This window comes from Brassica rapa, chromosome A03 (assembly GCF_000309985.2).
Source record: "Brassica rapa cultivar Chiifu-401-42 chromosome A03, CAAS_Brap_v3.01, whole genome shotgun sequence".
Lineage (NCBI taxonomy): Eukaryota > Viridiplantae > Streptophyta > Magnoliopsida > Brassicales > Brassicaceae > Brassica > Brassica rapa.
The window spans coordinates 26,100,789-26,120,945 of record NC_024797.2 but is presented as its reverse complement, the minus strand read 5'-3'; the positions used below and the strand labels follow the sequence as shown (position 1 = coordinate 26,120,945).

Below are 20,157 nucleotides of genomic sequence, written 5' to 3'. Positions count from 1 at the left end.
CAGTTGGCTTGATATAAATACATTTGTTTTCTTAAGTATATTAATTTTCCAATATAATCACCCACTGACAAATTTTAGGGCCTATTTATGAATCCTTAAAGCCATAATGCCCAAAATTCATTAAAACTAGGTGATTTTCCCGTGCTCATGCACGGACATAAATATTTATAAAATAAATATAATATAGTAATTAATTGATATTTATTTTTAATTTTAAATTAATTTATAATTTGTATGTATAATTTATATTAATTATATCGTATTACTTTAATTAAATAATTATCTAATTATTTTTTTTTTGTTTTTATAGTCAATTTAGTTGTCATTTGTACATATTGGATTCTGTTTATTTATTTGAATTCTACTATAATATATTTTTTTGTAAATATATTAATTTTCTTATTTGCATTTTAGGTTGGCTGTTGTCTTAAATACATAAGTATACTTTATTAAGATTATGTATAATTTAAGATTTATTGTGATTAGAATGAAATAAAAAAATAAACTAAAATGTCTGATTCCAAATTACATAAATTAATATAATGATAATAATCTAAAGTCTCATGCATATATATAAATTTTACAAAAAATCTAAATTGTAACAGTGAGTTAATATTTTATTTATCATTTGTTAATATGTTTTATGTCATCATATAATTTATATAAACAAAATAAATAAATTATTATTATGTAAACAAAATAAATAATTTATTATTATATAAAAAAAATAAATAAATTATACATTCTTATTGTAATTACATCTATGATTTTATATATAAGTTGGGTTAGTTGCTAATAAATTATACATTCTTATTGTAGTTACATCTATGATTTTAGATATAAGTTGGATTAGTTGCTAATATGTTCATTTGTTAATATGTTTATTGCTAAAATTTATTTTTAGTTTTATCAATATCTCTTAAAATATACAGTAAAAATGTGATTGTATTTTATAAATTATATTATATAAGTAAAATAAAATCTATTTATTTTCCCTTAATTGTAAGATATTATAGTAAACTAAATATATGAAAAAACATAAAAAAATACTTCAATAATAATAATAATAATAAAAAATATTTTTTGTCAATTAAACCTATATACGTTTATGTTACTTAATTATTTTGTGTAATCATCTAAGAAAATATATAGATATATATAAAAAAATTCAATTACTTTGAAAATATATATTTGTATTGTTTAAAATTATGTTTTAAAAGAAAAATATTTCTTTTTCTAATATCAAGATCATTTGTGTGAACTTTTTTTCTTATGAAATCACATTATATACAAATATACTTTGTCATCTACGAATATGTAGATAAAAAAAAGTATTTTATTACTTCAAAAGTATATTTTTTGTTACTTAAAGATATCGTTTAAATGGAATATTACTATTTTGTGAACTTTTTTTTTTTTTTATGAAATCATATTATATATATATATATATATATATATATATATTTCGTTTTTAAATTATTTTTAAAACTTTTAAATGTTTCCTTTTTATTTATATTGTTATTTGGAAAATTTTTAAAAGTAAAGAATAATATTTAAATGTACTTTTTTATTTCATTAGGGGCAACGTAGTAATCAACCACCATGAGAGTTAACGTGAACGTGACACCTAGAAAAGTGACTTCTCGAATAATATTATAGAGATATAGAGTATTTGCATTATATATATGACTTGAACACATACTCCGAGCATCATTATTATATGACCAAAAGACGTTTTGGTTCTCGTGTGTGTTCTCTCGATCGAATATCAAGGTACCGACAGTAAACCTGACCAACCAAGTCCCTTCAACACCGGGAAGCAACTACTCGACAATGAATATACTCCCTATCCATGAATTTACCCTCTTTCCTCGCTCGGCTCTCCTCAAGCTTTTTACTTACGTTAAACTTTAATAAAAAATTAATACTGAAAAGTTATAACAAATACTAAATGAATATATTTTAAATTGAGCAACCCGATTAAAAATATCTCAATAAACATTTAATATATCTATCTATAGCTATTGATATATTTTGAATCCAAACCAATTTTAATTTTTAGAATCATAAAAAACACATTTTTAACAAATAATAAAGAAATATACCAATACATTTCTAACAAATAATAAAAACAACACATTTTTATACTAATATATTCATAGAAATAAACTCGATAATATACCATAGATACATTACATCATTTATTATGAATATATATATTAGCTTGAAATGACTATGTAATGTCATTTATCATCTTTTATAATTTATATACATGTGAATAATTGAAGGAATACAAAAATTTATTTACTATAAAATAAATCAAATATATTTAATAAATCATAATCCACATGTTTTTGGTAGTATGGCAACATTTGTCACTAGTATCAAAAATTTATTTACTATAAAATAAATCAAATATATGTTAAACATTTCCCTTTCGTCTTATTCAAAAAGTGACAAATCACGTTGCCATACTACGAAAAACGAAACGAAACGAATATATTCGTTTTGATTCACGTGGCCTCGGAAACCATCATGAAGCTTGGCAACACTGACTGGTTATGTAAACATAGTTGTGATAAAATGATAATTAAATCTGGTTAGTACCACATGTGTGTAAGGAAATTACACCACTACCACTAAATGTGTGCATTATTTAACTTAATCATACATCCAATACGAAATAATCTGATATATATATATATATATATATATATTTTTTTTTCTTTTTATAGCGTAATTACAACACTACCACTAGATGTGTGCATTATTTAACTTAAATCATACATCCAATGAGAAATAATCTGTTATTATATATATATATATTTATATTTATATTTATATTTATTTATAACGTAAGTACACAACTAGTTACTACTGGCTGTGTGCATTATTTAACTTAATCATAAATCCAATGAGAAATAATCTGTTATATATAATATATGCAACTAGTATCTACACAACTACCTTTACTTCTACTAACCCAACCTTTCTTGCTCTAGCTCCCCTTCTTTTTTTTTGGAACTGATTCTTAGCTCTAGCTCCCCTTCTTTGTCAAAGGTTAAATTTCTTTCGTCTTTTTAGCTCTTCATTTACGTTTCAAAGTAGTTCAATTTAGGGATCCGTTGCTAATTTCTTACATAGAAAAAACAAACACTTAGCCAATATGACACATGGATTTGTTTACTTAGCTACAGTTGAAAGATTTATCTCCACTTTATCTCAGTATCTTGCAAACTCTTTGAGAAAATATAGTCAGTAAATGTTTTTCACTAAAATGGTAACTTCATGTAGTAATTTTATTCACTAACGTATGGGTTAATAAACTTAAAATAGTTGCTGCAGGAACTATATTCCATGGCGCTAGTATTCTCTTCTTGTGGGCTTGGTGCTGTAATGAACCTCAGTGCTTTGAAAACCAATGTTAGCTCCTCACACAAGAAATTTCTTACTTGTAAAAGAAGCAAGATAGTTGCAAGCAACCAAGGGACAAATACAACCGCAAGCTATTCTGCTCTCGCGACCGAGCCACTGACTAAAGAAGATCTCATTGCCTATTTTTCTTCTGGATGCAAGACAAAGGAAATGTGGAGGTACCACAACGATTATCCTCTTCTATTTTTCTCTTTAACGGTAATTACTTGTCCCAGCTCACCTTTTGTATTGTTTTATGTATCTCTTGGGTTGGGTGTTTAGAATAGGTACGGAACACGAGAAAATCGGTTTTGATGTCAAAACTTTGCGCCCTATCACGTATGAACAAATAACTGCACTGCTTAATGGTATTTCCGAGAGATTTGATTGGGATAAGGTGATGGAGACTGGGACAATCATTGGTCTGAAACAGGTGATGTACTCTTTTTTTTTTTCAACAATTAACATAATGTCATATCAGTTTGTTGAGAAAATTTTAGTAAATCTCAGGGAATGAAAAACATATCATTAGAACGAGGATGCCAACTAGAGCTAAGTGGAGCACCTCTAGAGACTTTGCACCAAACTTATGATGAGCTCCATTCACACCTTTACCAGGTGAAAACTGTTGCTGAGGATTTGGGAATTGGTTTCCTAGGAATTGGTTATGAACCGAAATCTAGTCTTGAGGATGCAACCATTGTGCGCAAGGTTCCTTCCTCCACAAACACATTAGTTCTGATATAGTGAACGTGTCTTACTCTATCTCTTTGTCTGACAGTTCAAAGTATATTCTATGTGCAGAGAAGGTATGACATTATACAAGGCTATTTAGACAGAACTGGCTCAGGACCTGACTTGGGTCTCAGAACGTGTACTGTTCAGGTCAATCTAGACTATAGTTCAGAAACCGATATGATCAGGAAATTTCGCGCTAGTCTAGCTTTGCAACCTGTGAGAAAACTTCAGCTCTTAAATTTTTGTTTCTTTGGACTCAAAACAAATATGTGTCTTACTCTTTTTTGTTATATCCTTATCAAACAGATTGTGACAGCTCTATTCGCAAACTCCCCATTTAGTAATGGAAAACCAAATGGGTTTCTAAGTATAAGAAGGTTGGTTTATACATTACTATTTGGTGTAGCCTCTCATTATTCTTTTTAGTATTAGTTCTTTTAATCTGTTGAGATGTTTTTACAGTCATTTATGGATAGATACCGATAAGAACCGGACAGGAATGATACCTTTTGTGTTCTATGACTCATTCGGGTGAGTATCAGAATGTTTTGTCTAACTCATTGAGCTTTGTTCAGAACAGTATGGTTAATCTTCAGTTTCTTGTTATAGGTTTGAGCGGTATGTCGAATATGCACTTGATGTTCCAATGTGCTTCTTACACAGAAACAAAAGCTACCTCAACTGTAGAGGAATGACATTTCGGGTCTACTTCTTTTCAGGATGAATGTAAAACCTTTAAATTTTATTTTGAGCCGGCTTATAATCCAAACAAATTTCTTGAATTTGTAGGATTTCTTGTCTGGGAAAACTTCTCATCTATCTCATGAACAGCCCACCATTAACGACTGGGAAAACCATATAGGAACAATATGGCCAGAGGTTGGTTATTCTGTTTCAAGAACACCATATCATTTTGAACTCCCTGTTTCTTGATTTAGTTTAGGGTAATTTTTAAGAAGATGATGTTCTGTAACTACACTATTAGGTTCGGTTAAAGAGATACTTGGAGATGAGAGGAGCTGATGGAGGTTCCAGGGAGATGTTGTGTGCCCTACCAGCTTTTTGGGTAATTACATATTCTTTTCAAAAGAAATAAACACTTGATTTACGGATTTATCTAATTTTATATTTAAAACTCAGGTGGGTTTGCTATACGACGAGGAGTGTCTCCAAGCTGTTCTTGATATGATAGCTGACTGGACTACTGAAGAAAGAGAGATGCTTAGGACACAAGTAAACTAAGAAGAGAGATAAATAAAATCTTGTACTGTGCAATTTAACGAAATATTACCCTTTCAACCAATTCTTATTTTGTTTCAACAGGTCCCAGTCACTGCCCTTAAGACAATGTTTAGAGATGGTCCCTTAAAACATGTCGCAGAAGATGTCTTAAAGCTAGCAAAGGTGAAGTGTGTTGTGTTTGCTATATCATTATCCTTGTTATTAAATATATTCATATAGAGATTATTTCTTATTTCTCAGGATGGTTTGGAGCGTAGAAACTATAAAGAAACCGGTTTCTTGGATGCTGTCGCCGAGGTAGCTATAACAGGTAATGTTTTATTTTTGTTATCAGCGGAAAGTATTTGTAGGATCAGTGTATATGAAGGTCCTATTTTTCTTGGCAAAACCAGGTGTTACGCCTGCAGAGAAGCTCTTGAAGTTGTACAATGGAGATTGGGGACAAAGCGTAGATCCTCTGTTTCATGAAATGCAATACTAAGAAGACAAAATCTCTTGGACATGAGATATAGAGATAAAAGTCCTCTTGTTCTTACACCAAAAAAAAAAGTCTTCTTGTTTCAAATAAGTTTAAAAAGCTGTCGTTTGGTGTGTATGGTACAGGAAATGGTGATTCTCGGAGTAAGAATGTTGTGGGTAACTTGTAAAAGGGTTTAATTAACTCGCACAGTTCATGTGTGTTTGAATCATCCTTGTCTAGTTGCAGTATTTCTATTAAATCTACAAATATTTATATTTTATTATTATTAACTTGTAAAAGGGTTTAATTAAGACGCCCTCGTTTCCAATGCGGTTAAAAAAACTTCTCCAAACCGAGTTCCGGTTATTATTAATTATTTTATTATTATTATTATTTTACCACACATATAATAGCATATGCATGTAGAGTACTGTTGCACATGAATGTGCTGAGTTTGTCTTACATTACACTATTATCAGTGGCGGACCCAGCAATAATGTTTACATGTGTCATAATAGATATATTTTAAAAAATGTATACAAAAAAAAATCAAGATGAAGTTTGAACCCAGGTTTAGGGGTGTCAAAACCTATACACTCACCATTTAAGCTACTGATTTTATACTGTCTTACATATCATAAACTATTTATCATACTTTAACATGTGTCACCTGACCCACCTAACTTCGTAGTGGATCCGCCTCTGTACACTATAGGCTACATTCTGAGTTTGTCTTACATTTAGAGGCACATTCAACATGTATGACACTTTTCTTTGTCGTGTAGTACGTAGATGGACAACAATATCCTTGTTAAAAGCTTTGTCAGTTTGTGATTCCAAACCGGTTTGGTTTGGTCCTTATTTTCTAAAATACATTAATGTGTTATATTTATTAATAGAAATGCTTTATTATTTACCGTTAGATAGTATATGGATACTTATAATTTGAAGGCCAAAATTAAAATTGAATGTGGGGGAACTGAGCATACGACATCAGTTTTGTGTCTTCATCAAAGGTTTTTGGTGTTCTTCAACAGATTTTATTTGTTATTATTTTGTATTGTGGTAACTAAATGTAATATATAATATATACAATAAATTATAATTTTTTTTCTTCTATGTTTTGAGATCGATATATATGTATATATTTATTTTAATATTTTAATTTTTGTAAAATTTAAAATTGAGTTATGTGAACACAATACTGTGGACAATGTGTTGTGGAAATTGTAATTTATACTCATTTATATTTTAATTTTTTTATAAAATTTAAAACTAAATTAAGTGGACCAATACCATGATTGCTTTGTCCATACACATCACTCGTCCCCTTATTAACCATCCACACACAACCCATCCACGCTCCAATATCCACACAATGCCCATCCACGCTCCAGTATCCACGCACCGCCCATCCACACACCACCCGTCTACCCCTTCCGAGTCCACACTTTACCCATCAAAATTAAAATTGAAGTTTCGTAGATCTGGGTTTTGAAATCCACAATAACACTAAAAGACTAACAAAACAAAGACGAATCTTATAGAATCTAAACTTGAATAAACCAATTAAAACCCAGAATCAAGACGAATATGTATGGGTTGTGAAAAAACTAACTTCACATATCTTGAAACTGAAGCAAACTGGAGTGGGATTAAAATTTGGTGATTAGACAAAATGAGAAAATTGGTTTATTTGTAGAGGAAGATGAAGTTGGTGTGTTTCAGAGATTCAAAGAATTTAGAAGATTGGAGGATTTCAGAAAATCTAGGGTTATTAGACATCAGTGTTTAAGGGATTGGTTTGAAGAGAAGAAAAATATATCTTTTGTTCTTTTATACGAGATTAAGATATGACAATGACGATGTGATTCAGAAGGTTGAGAACAGAGGTGTGTTACGGAGGTAAAATCAGAAGGGAAAAAAATTAGTGAAAGAGAATCTAGGATTTTGAGTATTAGTGGGAGAGATCTAGGAATTTTAAAAATCACCGTGAGAATTGTTTAGAGAGAAGCTGCTACTATCGTAAATAATTGGGATTGAGAAACTGATTTAAAATGAGTTTGGTTCAAAAAGTAAATTGAAAAAGATGTTTGACCGGTTTGATGGATTGGTTTAGTTTCTGGGTTTTCTATTGGAAGAGGGCATAAATGACATTCACTATCAAAAAAGGTTGTCACATGTTGAAAGTGTCTTTGGATGCAATTCCAAAGTGATAAAGTGTCTCTCAATGTAAAAAATTCTTCATTTGTTTAACATATGGTCTCTAAATTTTACCGGGGCCTCCATAAACAACAAGATGACCTACTTTCCACCATGTTTCTGTCGAGTCTCTCACTTTATAACCATGACTGTCGTCCGTATAACTCTCCGTGTTCTTCACAGTATTATCTGCCTTATAATTTTCGTCGATAATGGAGATATCACGTATATATGATAAAGGACTGTACACTTCACCTCCCCATTCTACCCCCGTCCCGGAGCTCTCTTTGAACCTGCTCGATGGCCAGAACCCAATTTCTTCATTCGACACGTACAGACCCCAGTTCCCGCTGGTTTGGTCCTGTACTCACAAAAGTTATTAATAACTTTTAGTAAGGATTATTATACAAAAGTTTTTTTAAAATCAATTCGGAGGCATATTTTCATATATTTATGAACTCGGAAATTTTTAGAGATCCAAAGCCTTATGTTATATTTGGTTATGCCCAGGACAGGTTCTTTCTGGCCTCATGATCATTTTCTTTTTTACTATACAATAAAAACATAATGAGTCCAAAAAGACGTGACCTTGGTTATGGCGATGTCAATAGCTTTTATGTTTTGCGGATCAAGAGGTATTCCCGGAGCCATATCTGCACGGACCAATATCATTCCGGCTCCATCGGGACATCTGGAATGATAGCACTGATGTCCTCCTGCCTGTATATTAAACCATCTAAACTATTAAAACTGAAGTACATTTTGTACTTAGCCCTAAGTTTTCCACAAAAATTACTTTCTCATGCCACTTTAATTAAAACTATGCGTCTTAAATACAATCAATAATGTAACCCTTTAATCATGTTCAAAATCCAGTCCGTTTCTTAGCCCATAATTTTCGGGTGTTAGTTAATGGTTAAAATAAAAATTCAATTTTGTTTGGGCTTTTAATAACAGTTCGTTTAATCATAATGGTTTAGGTTGATCCGCGCACAGAGAACTGGTTTAATCATAATGGTTTAGGGATTTTATTGTTTAGCCGATTTTGGATATGTATATACTTTTCCCAAAACGTGTAAAACACACTATTCTTAATATTTTGTTAAGATTTCCTTCTTATCCTGCATAGTCGCATCAACAATATAAATAAATTTCTATTATAGCGTTATAACACAAGTATAAGTATTTAAAGCTTTTGTCAATATTTATACAGAAAAAAAAGATTAATCATGTTGTTTGGAAACATTGATAGTAGTATATTAAGAAAAAAAAATAATGAGCTTATTTTATTAAGAAAAATTGAAAGTCCATTATGTTATACTAAAAAATAATGGACTTATGTTACTTGATATACATAGTTTAAATCAAAATAATAATTTAAAATTGATTTATATCAATAATTTATTCAAAAATATACATATATTCAAAAATTGATTTTACTAAAATATTTTCAAATAACCATTATAATCTTTTTTCAATATATATAAGAAAAATACAATACAAAGCTTAATTTCAAACACCAATTTAAATTATGATTTTTATATTTCACATAAAATTTAAAAAATATAATATATGTGATTATATATTACATATAAATTTGAATAACATATGTTAGAGTACCTAAAATGAACATATAAATTGGTTTGGTTTAAATATTTGAACAGAAAAGCAATAATTATTTTAAGTATTTTTAGTGTTTTGAGTGTACTTTAACTATTTTAGATATTTAATTTTGACTAATTGTATATATTTTCAAGTATTGAAACTAACTTAAAAGTATCATATATATTATGGATGTTTGTATGTACATTAAATCTAAAATTAATTAATATATATAAGTATATAAATTTATTTCAGATACATTCAGATATCCGAAATACTTTAGTTCGGATCGGATTAGATTTAAATTCTCTAAATACCAAAACTATGAATAATTCAAATATTTAATTAATTTTGATTCGAGTTTAGTACTACTTTTTTGGATCGGAATCAGTTCGGTTCTTCGGATTCGAGTTTTTTTTTCCAATCCTAAATAGTGATATAAAATCAAATAGCATTATATCTTTTAAAAATACACCCGCGCTGGTGCGCGAATCAAAATCTAGTTACTAATTAACATGTAAGTACTATTTGATGTATAGTATTTGGGAATTATTATGATTATCAAGCGTTAAGTTTAGATCAAATGCGAAACCCCTAATCCAAAAACAATAATGATGGAAAACAGAATTCTATATATGAAAAAATGAAAACATTATGCTTAATTATCAAATTTTCAAACAAATTAAAAAGGTTATGCATAATTCGTATAATAAAAGGCTGGCTATATATGTTCAATCTACTAATAATAGCAATCCTAATTAATTTCAAAGGTTGTGAATTTCACTTATGTTGAAAAGTTGTATCCTTTCTAAAAAATGTCAAAAAGTTGTCTCTTTTATAAAAGTTCTAAGTTAAAAAGTTGTGTCTCTTCTAAATTGAAAAGTTGTGTCCTTTCTAAAAAATGTCAAAAGGTTGTGTCTTTTTTAAAAGTTCAATGTTGAAAGGTTGTATCTTTTTAAAAAATTCATATAAATATCTTTTAAAAAGTGAAAAGTTGTGATTATTCTTATAAGTATCTTTTGAAAATAACTACCTTTAAATTGGAAGAATGTGACTATTCAAATTGAATAGTTGTGACTATTCAAATAAATTTTTAAAATCTATAAATAGTCTTTGACATGCATTTCTCCAAATAAAATTTTCACTTATCGAGCTAATAAAATGATGGAAAAAAAAGTTTTAAGCAGTTATTTGGTTACAAATTTTTAGAAGATATTCAATTAAAACGTTATAAACAAAAAAATAGTAGGAAGAGTTTTAAATGTTTGGTTAGCTAAAAATCCAAAACGAAATAATGAAATCATTAGTCTCAATTTTCTTATACTAGATAAAAATGTTTGTCTTTCGTACATACAAAATTGTTTATATCTGTTTCATGTTATTGTTGTGTCCTTCTTGTCATTGTTGCTATTGTAAAACAAACCAACCAACCCACGAATAATATATCCCAATTTAGTTTATATAACGTTTATGTATACAACCTTATTGTTTTATTTGATTTTGGGATATGTCTTTTCATTAGAATTTTGTTCATAACTGTTCATTATACATTTTTATAACAGTTTATGATACCTTTTCATTTATAACTGCTTTTTTTTTTTGTCAACAACATTACAGACTCATATAGACTCTGTAAACCACCCCGGGGGATATTGATCCATGTGGACGACGAAAGACGGCTGTGTTCTGGCACTGCGTGCTAGTTTATCCGCCTTTTTATTTTGCGTCCTTGGTACGTGTATAATTTCTGAATGTGTAAAACTCTCTTTCAGATTCCTGATATCTTCCAAATAACTTGCAAAAGCCGGCCATTCTTCTGGTTCCGAAACCATCTTCACCAATTGAGAACAATCTGTTGCAAACGTAACTTGGAATTGTCTTAAGTTCCTCATACATTCCATTGCCCATAGTAAAGCCTCGAACTCTGCATGTAAAGGAGAGAGAGACGCTCTTACGTTCCTAGCTCCCATTAGGCCCTCAAATCCAGGTAAGGTACTGAACCACCCCTGTCCAGAGAACATATCCTCCTCTTTCCATGATCCATCTGTAAAACACCATCTGCCTGTGATTGACTGAGAAATCGTATCCTGAGTCTCTGCTCCCATCTTCTGATCCTTCATCAACTGTGCCTCAGCCCATAGGAGTGATTCCAACTCAGCCAAATTAAGAGTATCCCTAGGATCTATATCCAAATTACTAAAAACTTTATTATTTCTTCATTTCCAAATGTACCAAAGTATCCAAGCAAATTGATTGAGAAGTTTATTTTTTCAAAATTTTATTTTTTAAAATTATATCTCTTTTTATTTAATTGATTTTCAATTATATTCATAGTACATTTTCATTTAAACTGCTTTATAACTGTTTATTTCTTTTTTTATTATCGTTTTCTTGTTTATTGTAGATATTTATTTTATTTCACCTATTAGACATCTCTTATATTTTCTTTTTTTTTTAAATTGTATTTTTTATTTTCATATATATAATTTTATGTAGAGATTAAAATGAATCTTTGCAATTGTTGAGATGAACATGTGCAATTTTTAAATGAATCATTACAACCTTTGGTGATCAACCATTGTAATCTTTGGTGGTTAACCACTGAAATCTTTGATCTATATATATAGTAGTGAAGAATGAAAAAAAACAATAACAAGAAACATCAAAACAAAAGAAACAGATAAAATAAGAGAGAGGGAGAGATTCACTATCCCAAAGGATCATAAACAATCTTTGTAATAACACGTATAAATCTTGAAAACTCCATTCGTATTTTTTTGTATTTGGTTATCTTATCCTACAAATATATTTTGTGTAACTCAAAATTTAACAAGAGTCAAAATACTCCTTTCAAAAAAAGTTATTTGATCTTCAAATGCTAAACAATTATGTGTTGCAAAAGATTTATTAGAAGGAGATGAAGAGTGGCAAGATACAATGAAAAAACATCACTTTGGGAGACACCGTATCAATTGGTAATTTATCAATTATATTATTAGTTCACTGCAAAATAATTTTTTTTTTAAAAAAAATTCGTGAGCAAACATAACAACACACATAGTTCATTTTCAAAAATCGCATCAAAATAACCTATTTCATCTCACTTAATGATTAGATAATTCCTAAATTTCTGAAATTTACTCATTTTATTTTAACAGATAAAATAAAATAAAAACAAACAACTATGATTAGAGGTTTTTTCACATATATTTTTGGTATTTAGGTATAAATGTTTTAAGTCATTTAAACTGTTTTAAATAATCTAATAATATATATTCTAAAATTTCATCTTTGAAATCAATTTTTTTATATATTATACTGTTTTCTACAATTCAACATTACAAAAATGTTTAGAAGAGTTATACCATTTTTGTAAAAACTTTAAGTTTGCTAATATATATATTAGGAATATTAAACCAAAATAGATTTATGAGATTGTTTTTTCTTATAATAACTTTATATTTAATTATTTTAATAAATTAAAAATATTTTTTCAAAAATCATTTTTTTATTTGAAGTATATTAATTATAGAAATATTTGTAAATGTCCACTTCTATATATATACTATTATTTTATATTCTAAACATTTGTATATATAATTATTATTATTGATTTTCCTCCGCATCGCGGGGGTTCCATTCCTAGTCAATATAATAAAACGCTCACTAATAAAACATTATATTTTATTCACAAGGTTATCCACTTATGCTTAAATCTATTATGAAAATCTAAAACGCTCACTAATAATTGATTTACCAACACAAAGGTTATTCTTAATGCATACATGAAAGTAAAATGCAACTATTATTGACTATAAACAGAAACAAACGCCATGCATGACTCGTGGTTCGTGTATAAAAAAATATGATATAGCTCGCTCACATTAGTAAAAACGAATAGCCGAGTTATGACTCCCTGTTACAATAGGGGGTTTACCTAAAATGAATAAAAAATAGGATTGAACTACATTAATTAATTAAGAAAATGAAAGAAATGCACACCAAATTACGTCGAGTATTTTAAAAAAATATAGCTGATATTAGGTCCAGCCTGCTTGGATGAATTCACTTCCGATCTGAATGTGCAGTCGAGTGGAGCTGATTTGATTCGGTTGAACCGGAGGAGTAAAAATAGCAACCCAAACTTTAAAATTCATAAACATGATTTATCATTAGGCCGATGTTAATGCATAATTTAAAGTTAGTTACGGAAGTACATTGTTTTGGACATAGGTAGTATATATGTGTGTGTGTGTGTGTGTGATTTAATAACTAACTTTTACATTTTGATATTTGCTAAACCGTAATATGCTCATAAATTAGTATAGATCTTGAGTAGACTTTTTCTGGTTTTACTTTAAGTAGAGTTATTAGATACCAATAATACAGTAATTTATATTTTCTAGTGTTTTATAAAATTGACAGTTTTAGATCAAAATATACAGTTATTTATTTTTTTAATATGTAATCGAAGTGTGAAGGCTGTTGAATAAATTAATATTTCATGAACACGGTTAAAAGTTTTTGTTTTGCTTAAATATACGGTTAAAAGTTACTCACGTAACTAGCTAAATAATTTTTTGTTCATCAAAACCTTGATAGTCTATAGTTTATTATTCTACAAAAGAAGCTATTATTTAATAGTGTATACTGTTCTCTACCGGTCTCATTACTTCCACATTTTACTATATATTTGACAATTCTAATTGTAAAATAAAAAACTTTGAGGAAGTACACTTACATGATGGTCATTACCGGAAAGCATAGGTTCATAAGTATTGTTCCATGAACCTCGGGGATTAGAATTGTCACCACCGAGCGATTTCAATCTCAAGAAATCGGTTTTAGTGACTCTAAGTATAGGAACCGTACCAACAGGGCAGCCAACACCATTCTCCCATAAGTGACCAAAATGATTTTTACTAAGTTTCTCCCTCCTATGCTTTGTTGATCCTTCGGGGTATGACATACGCATCTACTGATCACAAAATATGAATTCTTAATAAGTTGGCAAAATAATAGAACCAACCCGATTTAAAACTAATTTCAAGTAAAACTCAATCGTTTTATATATTTTATGTGATTTTGCATATGTTGTAAAAACTTATGATAGGTTAAGAATTAAGATAATACATAATAGAGCAATATACCTTATCATGGAAGAATGTGTGATTCCTCATGGATGGGTGATCAAATCCTGGTTGTTTGTAGAAATCCACGCACCCATACCGTTCACCATATATAGACTGCGGATTCAGAAGTAACAACAACTATCAATTTATCAGTCAAAATAAAAACAACTATCAATCTATTTTACCAGTTTATATTATATAATATAATCCTAAAGTCCTTGTATCTCTAGAAATTATAACATATCTATAATTATGATGAGTGAGATGATGATGAACCTTGATGATTTTAACCGCAGGTCTGTTAATAATCTTAAGTTCTTGCTCTATGTCCAAATCGTCAACACTTTTTAATGTCTCAGCTGCTTCGACGATGCCCCGGTTATAGCTTATCATAAGGCTATAACACATGCATAAGAAAATCATCCATATTGCTGAAAACTCCAATTCCATTTTCGTCAACACTGGAGAGACACTGAAGATATTTGGAATTATGGAAAACAATAAATGTTTTATTTTAAAGTAACTCCTCTTAGTTAAAGTCATAATCATCATCACAGCTAAATGAAGACTCACTATCACAAAAATCTATGAAAATCTAATCCATTTGCTTTAGTTAAAGTCTTGATTAAGATCTTGGTCAATAGTCTTGAACGGTAATTAATATGACAATTTATTTCCATTTAATGATCATAAATTGCATAAATCAGTTACGATGGCAAGCAGTGCATCTGGCCAGGACCAATCTAAAACCCAATAAGTTCTAATGATATAACAGGCCCATATATATTATTTTATTTTATAATAAGGGTCCAGATTGTTTTTCATATATTTAATGTTAAATTGTGACAATATTTTAGTGACATGGTAATCTAAGTTTTTAAAAGTTAAAAATTGAAAACGAAAATGATAAATTTAGTTACTTTGTTTTAAATTTTAATATTATTTTTAATATTTAATTATAATATCAAAATTAATTAATTAAAAGGCCTAAAAAATGTTTTTGCCCAGAGACCTTCGTAACCTAAAACCGGCCATGCTAAGGTGATGGAGACTGGAACAATCATTGGTCTGAAATAGGTTATGTATTCTATTTTTATTTCTTCAGATTATATACAACAATAATTAACATAATTTCATATCAGTTTGCTGAGGAAACTTTTAGTATATCTCATATGCAAAGCATATTGTAAAACCTCAATTTTACGTTAAATCTAATCTATTAAAACTAAAGTACACATTTGAACTTTCCTTTAATCTTTAATAATATTTACCAACCTTTGCCACTGAGTTAATATCTTTCATTTTAAATTTAAGTAAATCAGAATAATATCTTGACCAAACTACCGCCAGAAGAAATTTCTTTTATTTTCTCCATTTTATTTATTTAATATTGTTTCCCTTTTAGTAGCTTACTAAGATTTGGAAACATATTATTTAGTACAAAATATGGACCTTCGTATTATAATGTCATCAGAATATAGACCCATTATGTCAGGACCGGACATACCAATGTCTAAGTTACCTGTTTGCATGTTTTGTTCTGAACATGCCTGATTAATATACCAACCTAAAGTTCAACAATGAGTGACAGTCTATGCCGAAAACCTTTTTACTGGTCCAGCCCAACCTGATAGTGTGTTTCTTCTAAACTGTTCAAGTCTCTTTGTTTGTAATAAAAAAAACTTAATTTATCCAGAAAAACTGATAGCAATCAAAAATGTTTGACAAACAATACAAAAGTAAACCCTACTGAAGATAAATCAGTCTCTCACCTTAAGCTTTGGGATTTGGTTTAGACTAACAGAAAGCTTTAGCTTCCATGATCCGAAAAGGAAACCCAAAAAAAGAAGAGTAAATTGATGAAATAAGTAGCTAAACCAAATTATGGAGTACTATTCTTAAACCATGTTCTAAAACCTGAATCAGAGCCTTGAAACCCACAAAATCTTCTAGTTTTTTTTTCAAATGTGTAACCTAACTATTTAAGGATAAGAGACAAGTTTGTATCAACAAATAATTGAAAGCAAATAATAGAATATGTAAAGTCAAATCAATCACTAACCTTGATAGTATGTGGAATTCCAGCAGCTAGACGACAATTCCAAGTTTGCCAAATAAGACAATTATCATAGGTTGCCACATGGAGATCTTATAGGACTTTTTCCACAATGTTGTCGTTCCGCACTGCATGGCCAATGCCGAAGTTGTAGTAACAACGAAACTAATCAAGTACCTCTTTATAAATCCTAGAGTCAGTCCTTCCAAAAAGATCCAAAACATTGTTTTCCCAACGATCTTGATCCTCCCAAAAAGATCCAAAACACTGTTTTCCCAACGATCTTGAATGTTTCTTTGGCCCATTTTTCCCATCTACAACACAAAATGGAAACAATAAGAATCAACTGATTTTGGTTAAGTATGACAAAATATATAAAATATACTCACCTCCATATGAGATATATGTGTTGCTATGTTGTTGCATATCTGACCAAAAACTGAACCCTTCAAGTTAGCAAATTAATTCATAGTCAAAAATGCATGCAAGTCACAGTTTGAGAAAATGACATTGCATGATTTCATTGTCACCTGACTTTCCATGAATGTTCCTAGTTCATCCCCAATTATTAAACCTTTAAGAGTTGAGCAAGTCCGAATGCATTCAAGAATGGAATCATACACCCATTGTAATGGTGAGTTTTGGATTATCATAGGTAAAGTTTGCAAAGAAAAACATTAAAACAAAATAATAACATACTTTGTCAATTTATAGAATACTAACTTCAATTAAAAAACTACAACTAAGGTCTGCTAGAGCTTGCCAAAGAATTAGCTATCGAGTTTTTTAAGTGGGGGATAAAATTTTATAGATAACAAAGAGGAGAGAGTTGCAAGGCACATGCTATCAACGTTGACCCAACAAAAGATCTATTCGAGGAGCCTTTGAAAGCAAGGGTCAGATTTGATGTGTTGAAAAAGTGGATCCAAATTCATAATTTTTGAGTAAATGGGCAAGTGCTAATTAAATACATAACTTATCGTTTCTAATTCACCATAATGCTTGCATATGTCATCAATGTATAATCCTACTCATAGTTTACTCTAACCAGTCTACAAATTACCAAATTTAACAGTTATCTTTTTACTGGTCCATCCCAATCTGATAATGTGTTTCTTCTAAACTGTTCAAGTCTCTTTGTTTGTAATAAAAAAAACTTAATGTATCCAGAAAAACTGATAGCAAGCAAAAATGTTTGACAAACAGTACAAAAGTAAACCCTACTGAAGATAAATCAGTCTCTCACCTTAAGCTTTGGGATTTGGTTTATACTAACAGAAAGCTTTAGCTTCCATGATCCGAAAAGGAAACCCAAAAAAAAGAAGAGTAAATTGATGAAATAAGTAGCTAAACCAAATTATGGAGTACTATTCTTAAACCATGTTCTAAAACCTGAATCAGAGCCTTGAAACCCATAAAATCTTCTAGTTTTTTTTTCAAATCTGTAACCTAACTACTTAAGGAAAAGAGACAAGTTTGTAACAACAAATAATTGAAAGCAAATAATAGAATATGTAAAGTCAAATCAATCACTAACCTTGATAGTACGTGGAATTCCAGCAGCTAGACGACAATTCCAAGTATGCCAAGTAAGACAATTATCATAGGTTGTCACATGGAGATCTTATAGGACTTTTTCCACAATGTTGTCGTTCCGCACTGCATGGCCAATGCCGAAGTTGTAGTAACAACGAAACTAATCAAGTATCTCATTATAAATTCTAGAGTCAGTCCTTCCAAAAAGATCCAAAACATTGTTTTCCCAATGATCTTGATCCTCCCAAAAAGATTCAAAACACTGTTTTCCCAACGATCTTGAATGTTTCTTTGGCCCATTTTTCCCATCTACAACACAAAATGGAAACAATAAGAATCAACTGATTTTGGTTAAGTATGACAAAATATATAAAATATACTCACCTCCATATGAGATATATGTGTTGCTATGTTGTTGCATATCTGACCAAAAATTGAACCCTTCAAGTTAGCAAATTAATTCATAGTCAAAAATGCATGCAAGTCACAGTTTGAGAAAATGACATTGCATGATTTCATTGTCACCAGACTTTCCATGAATGTTCCTAGTTCATCCCCAATTATTAAACCTTTAAGAGTTGAGCAAGTCCGAATGCATTCAAGAATGGAATCATACACCCATTGTAATGATGAGTTTTGGATTATCATAGGTAAAGTTTGCAAAGAAAAACATTAAAACAAAATAATAACATACTTTGTCAATTTATAGAATACTAACTTCAATTAAAAAACTACAACTAAGGTCTGCTAGAGCTTGCCAAAGAATTAGCTATCGAGTTTTTTAAGTGGGGGATAAAATTTTATAGATAACAAAGAGGAGAGAGTTGCAAGGCTCATGCTATCAACGTTGACCCAACAAAAGATCTATTCGATGAGCCTTTGAAAGCATGGGTCAGATTTGATGTGTTGAAAAATTGGACCCAAATTCATAATTTTTGAGTAAATGGGCAAGTGCTAATTAAATACATAACTTATCGTTTCTAATTCACCATAATGCTTGCATATGTCATCAATGTATAATCCTACTCATAGTTTACTCTAACGAGTCTACAAATTACCAAATTTAACAGTTATCTTTTTACTGGTCCATCCCAATCTGATAATGTGTTTCTTCTAAACTGTTCAAGTCTCTTTGTTTGTAATAAAAAAAACTTAATTTATCCAGAAAAACTGATAGCAAGCAAAAATGTTTGACAAACATTACAAAAGTAAACCCTACTGAAGATAAATCAGTCTCTCACCTTAAGCTTTGGGATTTGGTTTATACTAACAGAAAGCTTTAGCTTCCATGATCTAATAAGTAGCTAAACCAAATTATGGAGTATTATTCTTAAACCATGTTCTAAAACCCGAATCAGAGCCTTGAAACCCACAAACTCTTCTAGTTTTTTTTTTCAAATCTGTAACCTAACAACTTAAGGAAAAGAGACAAGTTTGTATCAACAAATAATTGAAAGCAAATAATAGAATATGTAAAGTCAAATCAATCACTAACCTTGATAGTATGTGGAATTCCAGTAGCTAGACGACAATTCCAAGTATGCCAAGTAAGACAATTATCATAGGTTGTCACATGGAGATCTTATAGGACTTTTTCCACAATGTTGTCGTTCCGCACTGCATGGCCAATGCCGAAGTTGTAGTAACAACGAAACTAATCAAGTACCTCTTTATAAATCTTAGAGTCAGTCCTTCCAAAAAGATCCAAAAAATTGTTTTCCCAACGATCTTGATCCTCCCAAAAAGATTCAAAGCACTGTTTTCCCAACGATCTT

At 29.8% G+C, this 20,157-nt stretch overlaps 2 protein-coding genes and 1 long non-coding RNA gene across 5 annotated transcripts; 1 reads left to right on the top strand and 2 right to left on the bottom strand.

Moving 5' to 3' along the window:
- Positions 1-1,074: 1,074 nt before the first annotated feature.
- LOC103861359 (glutamate--cysteine ligase, chloroplastic-like) lies at positions 1,075-6,387 on the top strand. Of its 3 annotated transcripts, none has more exons than XM_033288085.1 (13): positions 1,075-3,060; positions 3,346-3,593; positions 3,697-3,847; positions 3,925-4,125; positions 4,219-4,368; positions 4,459-4,529; positions 4,615-4,683; positions 4,762-4,855; positions 4,942-5,031; positions 5,138-5,218; positions 5,293-5,385; positions 5,476-5,556; positions 5,635-6,387. In XM_033288085.1, exons 2-13 carry the CDS (start codon positions 3,358-3,360, stop codon positions 5,860-5,862), a joined length of 1,545 nt encoding a protein of 514 aa, XP_033143976.1. In that variant the 5' UTR covers positions 1,075-3,060; positions 3,346-3,357; the 3' UTR covers positions 5,863-6,387. The 3 variants fall into 3 exon arrangements, with proteins under 3 accessions (XP_033143976.1, XP_033143977.1, XP_033143975.1); XM_033288086.1 differs by having other exon boundaries at positions 1,075-3,593; positions 5,635-5,704; positions 5,787-6,387; XM_033288084.1 differs by having other exon boundaries at positions 1,075-3,593.
- A 493-nt stretch (positions 6,388-6,880) lies between these two features.
- On the bottom strand, positions 6,881-9,017 carry LOC117132827. The gene is made up of 2 exons (XR_004456447.1): positions 7,473-9,017; positions 6,881-7,366 (listed from the first exon to the last, which is right to left on the bottom strand). It is a non-coding gene; the product is annotated as an uncharacterized LOC117132827 (long non-coding RNA).
- Positions 9,018-14,337: 5,320 nt separating this feature from the next.
- Positions 14,338-15,290, bottom strand: LOC103861752. The gene is made up of 3 exons (XM_033288101.1): positions 15,067-15,290; positions 14,809-14,904; positions 14,338-14,633 (listed from the first exon to the last, which is right to left on the bottom strand). The coding sequence occupies exons 1-3, from the start codon at positions 15,238-15,240 to the stop codon at positions 14,361-14,363; spliced, it is 543 nt and encodes a 180-aa protein (XP_033143992.1). The 5' UTR covers positions 15,241-15,290; the 3' UTR covers positions 14,338-14,360.
- Between the last annotated feature and the right edge of the window lie 4,867 nt (positions 15,291-20,157).